Source organism: Gadus chalcogrammus, chromosome 23 (assembly GCF_026213295.1).
Source record: "Gadus chalcogrammus isolate NIFS_2021 chromosome 23, NIFS_Gcha_1.0, whole genome shotgun sequence".
Taxonomy (NCBI): Eukaryota; Metazoa; Chordata; class Actinopteri; order Gadiformes; family Gadidae; genus Gadus; species Gadus chalcogrammus.
In genome coordinates this window covers 2,628,488-2,638,487 of record NC_079434.1, presented here as the reverse complement: position 1 = coordinate 2,638,487, position 10,000 = coordinate 2,628,488, and the positions used below count along the sequence as shown (strand labels likewise).

The following is a 10,000-nucleotide window of genomic DNA, read 5'->3' as shown; positions in this document are numbered from 1 at the left end:
TACGAGGCAGTGATAAAGGAATACAATTATTTTTTGCCTTTTGACACCGAGCTAAGTATGATTAACGAGGCCTGCAAAAAATCGGAGCATGTATAGGCGATATGCCGTACAGTACCCTCCCTACAGAAGTAAAGTGGCAGGAATGCGGTCCTCAAACAATTTTTTGAGCTTAGGGAAGAAATTGTTCTATTCATAAAAAGTAAAGGAAAACCGTGTATATATTTTTAAATGTAGGCCTATGTGTAGGCCTACAATAGTTTGTACACTTGTATAAATAATTATCAAATGCAGACAGTTTTTTAAAAATATCTTTATAGCTACATTATGTGGGTAGTTGGTGTGAACGCGGGCAACATAATCCTAATGCTGATGTTTCCCGGGGTGAAAATGAGTTTGACACCGCTGCGTCCGGAGTATAAAGTGGTATTTCAATGTAGTAGGCCTATTACACAACTGATTTGTTTTTTCACATTTTAAACATTGTAGAAAAGCTATCATACCACGAAAGAGAGAAAGGAGATGAAGAGAGCCACTGATGTCAAGTGTGAAAATACATCAGAGCAGTGGCAAAATACTGAAATTTGACAAGTTTATAGGCCTATTGTTTGAAGTTACCTCAAGCAAATATAAGCGTATTTGGAAAAGGAAAATTAATTCAACTTGAAGGAAATTGGTCAATCTACCGCCAGATGGCTTAATTTACCCCGCTGGGGTAAGTTGAGTCACACCACCTTTTTTTTGAGAAGTCGTATTTATTGTCATATATGCATTGTTATCGTTTGATTGACACAGGGGACATCCTGAAATAAAGGTTGACGTTTGTATTTTACTCTACATTATTTTGTCTTATTTTTCCTTGCCTATAGGACAACATGATTAATAATTATTTCATCCCACTCTCCCATGTAGGCCTATCCGTTTCCGAAAAACGGAGCAAATGTGTGTGTGTTTTTCTCCCTGATTCTCTCTCGCCTCTCCCGTTTACTTTCTCTGTCCTGCTCAAACTCAGACATTAAGAGTATAATGACACCACACAAGATGGTCATTTATTCATTCAACTAATGTTAATTCCTGCAATACAAATAATTGTTATGTTGTTTTTTAACGGAACTGACACCAGCATATGAACCAGTATGGCTGAAGAGTGCACTGTATGCCCACGGGACACCTCACGGTTCCTCTAACGCCTGATGTTGTCCAGTTTGGTCCGCACTGACTGCTCAGAGAGTCCTCCTCTTCGTTCAATAAATCAGCTCGTTGAGTAGGCTACCTTTATTGTCATACAATAAGGGTTTGACAGTATAGCCTATTGTTCCTTTAAGACAACTTTTACGATCCATTGAAATGCTCTGCAACGAATAGATTATAACACCAAGGCATTTTATAAAGCCTAAAATGATGCAATGGCCATGTGATGGGGGTTAATGTCAAGCGCCACGACGTCTCCACCTCTGCGTCTACGTGCCGGTCCACATGCGTCACTGGCCCTGCGTAAATCTGTTGACCATCGAGGACATATTTTGGCATTGTCATGATGGTTTCATATATTTTTGGGAGATTCTGACCCTTAGTAGCCCACGTTTATCTTTTCCTCCGTTGAATGATCGTTCCCACCTCCAGCAGTGGGAACGCCGCTATACGCACAGTGGGTGTGTCGTCAGGATGTCCGTTATCCGGGGGCTGGGAACTCTTATAAAGCTGGGCCGCTATCCAGTGGGCTGGCAAAAAGTTACGCTGGACTTAAGAAAGCTTCCCGTTGTGTGATCGTAGCTGTTTTCAGGAAACCACCCAGTCTGTCCACCACTGGGTATCCCTGCTGAAGCCTGAAGAGATAGCATACAACATATCCCCAGGCCTCAAGGAGAACTGCTCCCATCACACTTTGATTTACCTTTCTGCGGACTCCGGGACTCCCCCAACATGAATCTAATGTTTCTATGTACAGGCCTACTATTCGGATGGTCCCACGGGGTGTTTGGAAAAGGTGAGTTTCATTCATTTGATTAATGGTCTCATCGATCACGGAGATAATCAATATTATGCGGGCCCGAGATAGGCCAAATGTTGCGTCACTTAAAATGGTTTAATATTTGTATCAGTATAGAACTATATCTTCCTACATTTGTGGACTAATTTTGATCAACGAAAATATTGTATTGGCTCTCATAAAAAAATGTATAGCCTATAGAACGTGACATCAATTAAAATTAACAATCCATTTCGCGAGACAATTTCTGACGACTGGTTCTTGTTCGATTAGTCGGTTAAATTCATTTTTTAAATGTTCAAAAGCCTTGATTTAGCTAATTAGGCTTTAATCATAGGCCTACATATTGCTTCGGCCTTTAAATCCCATAAAGTTTTGAACAGTGTTGCTGATGGGACTGATTTAGTTTCTTGTTGGCTGCTAGAAACCCGTTTGAAATGTGAGTGTGTGGTCTTGTGGCACACTCTCATGTTGTAGACTTCTATTATAAGCGAGTGTTGTCCGGCCGATAAGCTCCATCCTGCGGGGCCCCTGTTTTGATAACGCGGCCCCTGGGAGGGACCCCCGCGGCCCCAGTTCTGGCAGAGCGGGGTGTCTGCACTTGGCCCTGGTCTGATTGTCACCTATAAGCCCTTGTTTCCTGGAGTTGGGTTTCTGCGATGTCGTTTTCTAATAAAAATGATAGAGGAGGTCATGACTAAGTCCAGAACAGGAACCGGGGTTAATCGGGCTGATGGCTGAAACCACGTCCCGGTGGAGACGCGGGAAATTCTGTTTTTTTTTCCAGGGCTAGTCGTTGTGTGTTACATTGATTGCAATGTCGCTTTTTGTTATCTCTGCAAAAGACAAACAGTGGGTTATTTAAATATTGATGTCCCATTCGTTTTTAATCATAAAGCATTATTCTCATAAAAGTAACCATACACTTAAGGCGGGGTGAAAGTTTGGGTTAAGGAGGCCTATTGGTTTGCTCTGTTTTATTGAATAGGCTACAAATAAATGAATGAATCCGAAGAGATTTTAACACATTTATGAATATAGAAAGAAAAAATGTCTCTCTCTCTAAATTGTCATTGAAATTATTATTTGATGCATAGGCTACTATTCGTTTGATATGTTGCTGTAAATCGCATTTGGGGTCATTCGTTACCATATTAATGGTTGTCTGATGATTTCAGTCTTATAGGCTACATGTTGAAATAAGTTGAATGGTCAGAATGTCAGGTCTGAGTTTCTCTTTTGAACTAAATTACAGTCGAACTGCAATATTGCATTAAAATGGTTTTTTTTAAGAAATATTAAGTAAAGCCACTCGAAATCAATTCAAATAGAAATTAATGGAAATAATCCGATAGGTTTTCATCTTTGTTCAAATATGGCTGTCTTTGCAAATTAATCACCTATTGTAATAACTAATTTAAAGGCGATCGCCAATCTTTGTTCGGTAATTTAAAAATAGCTAAAATATTAAACTTATCCAAATATATAATATTAAATAATATAATAAGTTATATGCTGTTTTATAATGCCGCAGCAAGCTTTTAAATAATGCAATGCTAGGCACATTAAACCTCAATAATAAAAAGATGCATAAACAACATTCGACATGTCCAGCTTGGTCAAAAATATTTCTACGATATCTGAGAACTGCATCAAACAGAAAGCAAGGAAAAATGGAACCAATCATGTGGGGCACATCCCTCAATGTGTGTGTGGGTTTGTGTGACACACACACATGCATGCCCAGACACACACACACACATGCACAAACACACACATACACCAATTGTATCACTCCAGCACACTGTCGTGCGTGGGCTACCCCAAACACACACGCACCCACACGCACGCGCATGCACACACACACACACATAGACAGTACACACACACACACCGGTAGCAGCCCAGCCACGGCTCACGCACGTGCGTCCCATCCCGAGCAGAGGGCAGGACTCCGCAGAGCATCATGTTGTGGTAGCGCCGGGACTCACCGCCGTCTTCTGCCCTGGAGTCGGAGCGGAAGGAAGGGCGTCCCGGGCCAGCCCCATCTCCCCTCCATGACCCTCCGCGCTGCCGCGCTCTACGTGATGAACAACAGACCTGCTTACGCATTTCCACACACAAGTGGTCAAGTGGGCCCTCGTCCGTCCCTGTACCTTCCAGAGGGCCAGCGAGGGGCCCCACCCCTGGTGATCTGCACTGTGGTCCTGGTGTGTCCTGGACACCCATGTGGGGGGGGAGCTCGTTACAGACATACGGGTCCCAGCGGCCCCCGCCCTGGCCCCTCACGGCGCTGGGAGCCTCGTTCTGTTCTGTTCTTTGATGACTCAGAGGAGTCATCTGCCCTTTGTCATTTGTCACGCCATGAGAGGAAGTACTTGTGAATGTATTTTGGGAGGGGTTTTCCACCATGCCTGCTCTGTTTTAGTGAAATTTACAGAATAGAGAACTTGGTCCAATCAATGAAAGAGAAATCTTCACGTTCAAACCGGCGTCATGCCCCTGACACTCCTCTCACTCCGCTCCAGCTCCTGCAGATAAAGGGCCGAAGGGGAAGTTCAGCGTGCCCGTACTGGACGTCAAAGATGATCAGCTGATCCTGCCAGCCAATCACACGCTGCGGCTGAACTGCAGGTGAGATGGATGACAATAATGATTGTCTGGATTGATTCACTGAGTGATTGATTGAACATAGATGCAAACATACCTAACATACCTATGTACCCCCCCCCCCCCTCACCCACACATGAACACACATAACACAAACACACACAAACACACACACACAGACACATGCACACTTCCCTGCAAGATGACACAACATAATTCCAGGTTCACACGGTATATTGGAAAAACTGTTATAAACAGACAAATAAATAGTATCCATCTGCTCAAATATGGGCAAGCAGGGACATTTTATCAACAGACAATTACAGTACTATGCGTTGACATTTTGGTTGTGAGATAATAAAACCTCTTAGAACTGAATAGAGATATCTGAATACATGTAATTTCCAAATAGATGGACATAGTTTGATTAAAAATAAACAACAATAATAATAATAATAATAATTGATTGAATTTATATAGCGCTTTTCTAGACACTCAAAGACACTTTTACAGTGAAGGGGGGACCTCACAAACCACCACCAGTATGTAGCACCCACTTGGGTGAGGTACAAGATAAAGATGTAAAGCTATTACAAGCCTGTAAGCCTACACGTAACGCTACAAAAGACTCGATGCTTACACTGTGAATCTGCCCAAATATCTCCAAACAAACCACCAAACATCCACCTCCCTGCGTTCACATCCCATTGACCCCTGACCTCTGAGAACATTGGGCATTGGGATGCTAGGTATGATGTTGGTAGTAATGTTTTTTGGTCATTGTCTAGCTCTTAATCCTGAAACGATTTGTCATTGTTGGGAGGCATTATAGCGTTTCTCATGTGATACATGGCGAAACAAAGTTTTTGTTTATTTATTTATTTATTTATTTATTGCATGTTTGTAATTACATCTTACTACTATATAAAAACAGGCCTTTCGGACAAGTTACTCTTCCACACTTGGTCAAGTGCGCATGTGCCAAGCAGCCCGCAGCTCACAAACACACACACACACACACAAACACACACACACACACACACACACACACACACACACACACACACACACACACACACACACACACACACACACACACACACACACACACACAAACACACACACACACACACACAGCTGAGATGTTATGTCTATAGATGTTATGACTACACTTTTTTTTTTTTTTTAATGTTACACGCCCCCTTGGGCATCCCACACTGTCTTGCGATATTGATATCCCCCCTTCCCCATTCTGACTTTTTTAACGGTCCCGCCGTTGACAAACTCTCCCAGGTAAGACGTTGTCGATAGACAAGATAGAAATTGCGGTAAAAGAAGTGAATGGACCATTTCTTACGTCGCCTACGCAGTTTGGTTGTCAGGTTGTTTATTTGATAGATATTCATATAGAAACCTCTAAATTCTAACGTTGTTTCATCACATATCAACACACAAGTCGAATGATCTTAAAGAGACAGCGTCCCTATAACACAGAGCGAAAACATGTCAATAACACAGTATGGTGAATTATGTCTATAGAGTCCTAGAGACTACACTTTGTTGCTGAAATATAATATTTCTATCCTCCTTGAGTCTCCCGAAATGTCTTTATACTTTGTTGCTCCAACGAAAATGTTCCCTCCTCCTTGAGCCTCCCGAAATGTCTTCTGGTATTTTTTAGTTGTTTCATTTTTGTAATGTTTTGTGTGTAGCTATGCGTGACTGTTGTATGTGGAAACAACATATCCTGAAAAATTTTCTCTGAAAATCTCCTGAATAAAACTACCCTTGAGGAAGTATTTTCTCCGAAGTAAATGTTAATTACCTTATATGTGAATGAGGAATAGAAAGTCTGTATTTCTCACAACACTTCATTGGGCGTGTTGATGACGCTTCTGCATGTGAGAGAGTGGCCCCCTAAATGATAATCAGCCTGGTTCCTTTATTTACTGAATGGTTAAAAAATATTTAAATGTTGGCACTGCTTTTAAGAGTCATTCGTGGTGAACACTAAAAGATAGATCTTATCATAACCCTAAAAGTACACATCATACAATAAATTACAATACATAAATTCACAGCTGCATGCGTCTATATAAAAGGTTTTTATATTATTATAATTGACAGTTAGCTGAACATTATAGGGTCCCGTCCTTCCACTCCCTGTTATCTCAGTTAAATACAAATCGAATACATTGGTCCCAGTGTTTGTTATATGTGAAATGAAGCAAAAAAATACACTCCTTTTCTCCCGTAATGCAGTCGTTTTGCAACGCCTTTCTTCTTCGTCATTTCTTCTATTTATCTCTAACTCATGCCCCAATCTTTCATCGCTCGATGCATCGGATTTTGTTGAAGCAACGGACATGATGCATCATTTTAGCAACATTTAAGATGATCGCGAAGAGTTCTGCCCGTTCTGCCTCCATTTTGTCTAACCAAACCAAAACAAGATACAGTGACAAAGGCCGCACTTATCCCGCCTCTTGCGAACTTAGACCCTTCATATCCTGCTCCTTGCAAGCCCACCCCCCTGAACTCCCTCTTGATTCTACTGATGTCTAAACGACATCGATGTCCTCATATAAAGCATCAAGAGTGAATCACCCTCAGGGTCGAATCCCCTGATACACAAATGCAACAAAAATGCAGAGGACTTGTGGGAAAACGGCTTATAAGTAGAAAATGATTATGCTTGCTTCATATCATATGGAGAAAATGATTACGCTTGCTTCATTAATTAATAGGTGAACCAAAATGTTATACATTGTAACATCATAGGCATAATGTTATTTTATCATGCACCTGGAACAACCTCCATCACGGTGCTCTGATGACCTGATGACCCTGTGTCCCAGGGGCCGCGGGGAGCTAGCGTGGCTCCTCCCCGAGGGGGCGCAGGGGCGCGTGCGGCTGGAGGCGTCGCGCTGCGGGCGGACGGGCCAGCACCACTGCAGCCGCCTGACGCTGAGCCCCGCCCTGCTGCAGGACACCGGCGCCTACCGCTGCCGCTACCGCAACCGCACCCGCCGCCACAGCACCATCTACGTCTACGTCACAGGTGAGGGCCTCCCGCCGCGGCCACGGCACGGCGGCGTGGTGTCACCGTGTCGCCGTGTCACAGTGTGCAACGCCGTGGTCATTCAGTTTGTGATGTTGTGATGTTGTGATGTTTAATGTCGTGACGTGATGTTGCAACAGGTTAAGGTGTCATGAAATGAGGAAGGGATGTTGTGTTGACATGGTGAAGTGGTGATGTGACTGCATCATATGGTCATGACCAATTAATGATGCTGGATTGGGATGAGACAACATGATGGTTGATGAGACCACATGATGGTTGATGAGACCACATGATGGTGGATGGGGATGAGACCATATGGTGTGGCAGTAGCTCAGGAGGTAGAGCGGGTTGACTGGTAACCAGAAGGATGCTAATTCCATCCCCGGCTCCTCCTAGCTGAGTGTTGAGGTGTCCCTGAGCCAGGCGCCTGCCCCTGACTGCTGCTGGCGAGCTGGCTGTCGCCCTGCGTGGTTGACTCTGTCAGTGTGTGAATATGTATGGTTGGAAGTCGCTTTGGATAAAAGCGTCAGCAAAACCCCCTAAATGCAAATGTAATGGTGGATGGGATGAGACCAGATCATGGTGGATGAGACCTCATGATGGTGGATGAGACCAAATTATGGTGGATGAGTATGAGACCTCATGATGGTGGATGAGACCTCATGATGGAGGATGAGGATGAGACCTCATGATGGTGGATGAGGATGAGACCTCATGATGGTGGATGAGGATGAGACCTCATGATGGTGGATGAGACTTCATGATGGTGGATGAGACCTCATGATGGTGGATGAGACCTCATGATGGTGGATGAGGATGAGACCTCATGATGGTGGATGAGACCTCATGATGGTGGATGAGACCTCATGATGGTGGATGAGACCACATGATGGTGGATGAGACCACATGATGGTGGATGAGACCACATGATGGTGGATGAGACCATGATGGTGGATGAGACCACATGATGGTGGATGAGGATGAGACCTCATGGTGTTGGATGGGAATGAGACCACATTCTTTCCAATTTCCTCCCTTCTTTCTCTTTTTCCCTTGCAGTCACTTTTACATGTACAATTCTACTTGGAATATAAAACACATATTGAATTGAAAATATTGAAATGTACAACCCCCCCCCCCCTCTCTCTGTCTCTCCCCTCATTGTTTACATCCCCTGGCTCCAACAGGATGTCGTGGGCGCTAAATACAGACCAATGCCAGGCAACCAATCATATCTTTAGGCTGTTTGTCTGCACAGCACATCCTTTTAGATGTCTCTGGCACAGTTTTACCTGCCACACCTCCGACCCCCCGCCCTCCATCTCCCTCAAAGTCTTTTCTGGGCCCAGCCCTCCCCTTGATTCTATATTTAAAGCTGTGTTCTCCGCTGGACTGGTGAGCGGGCTCCTCCTGGCCAGGAATAGCCCCTGCTGAAAGCCTGAGGTCCCGGGCCGGCCTGTTTCCCAGGGCACGGGGCTTATCTGCTCCCCCCAGCGCTGCCTCCAGCATCCTGTCCTGGGGGAGGGGGTGCAGGGAGCTGGTGGGCCGGTGGGGGTGGTGGTGGGGGCCCCCAAAGAAGGGAATAATGGGTGGAGTTGGGGTGGGTGGGGGGGAGGGTCAAGGTTGCCTCTCTAAAAGGTGAGGGTGTAAGTGTTTGTGCAAGTATGTGCATGTGTGTTTGTTTGTGTGCATTTGTGTGCGTGCATTTGTGTATTTGTGTGTGTGTGTGTGTGTGTGTGTGTGTGTGTGTGTGTGTGTGTGTGTTTGTGTTAGTCTCTGTGTGTGTGTGTGTGTGTGTGTGTGTGTGTGTGTGTGTGTGTGTGTGTGTGTGTGTGTGTGTGTGTGTGTGTGTGTGTGTGTGTGTGTGTGTGTGTGTGTGTGTGTGTGGGTGTGTGTGTGTGTGTGTGTGTGTGTGTGTGTGTGTGTGTGTGTGTGTAGAGCTGGAATAGAGAGGATGCTTTGGAGGCTGGTTGTCTGGCCGGGGCAGGCGAGGCAGAGCTGTGGGGTGGTGGTGTGGGGTGGTGGTGTGTGGTGGTGTGAGGCAGTGTGCTGTAGTAGTGTGTGGTGGTTTGTTGTGGTGTGCCGTGGTAGTGCGTTGGTGTGGTGGTGTGGTGGTGTGTGGTGGTGTGCTGTAGTAGTGTGTGGTGGTGTATTGTGGTGGTGTGTGTTGTTGTGTGTGGTGGTTTGTTGTGGTGTGCTGTGGTAGTGTGTGGTGGTTTGTTGTGGTGGTGTGTGTTGTTGTGTGTGGTGGTTTGTTGTGGTGTGCTGTGGTAGTGTGTGGTGGTTTGTTGTGGTGGTGTGTGTTGTTATGTGCTGTGCTGTGCTGTCGGTGTCTCCTC

At 44.8% G+C, this 10,000-nt stretch overlaps 1 protein-coding gene across 2 annotated transcripts in view; it reads left to right on the top strand.

Annotated features, from left to right (window-relative positions):
- The first annotated feature begins 1,727 nt into the window (after window positions 1-1,727).
- The window catches only part of flt1 (fms related receptor tyrosine kinase 1), a 42,227-nt gene continuing 33,954 nt past the window's right edge, over window positions 1,728-10,000 (top strand). For both annotated transcript variants that reach the window (XM_056584355.1, XM_056584356.1), the window contains exons 1-3: window positions 1,728-1,984; window positions 4,516-4,621; window positions 7,456-7,658. In XM_056584355.1, the coding sequence (XP_056440330.1) occupies window positions 1,921-1,984; window positions 4,516-4,621; window positions 7,456-7,658 (373 nt within the window). In that variant the 5' untranslated portion in view covers window positions 1,728-1,920. The remainder of the gene's footprint in view (window positions 1,985-4,515; window positions 4,622-7,455; window positions 7,659-10,000) is intronic.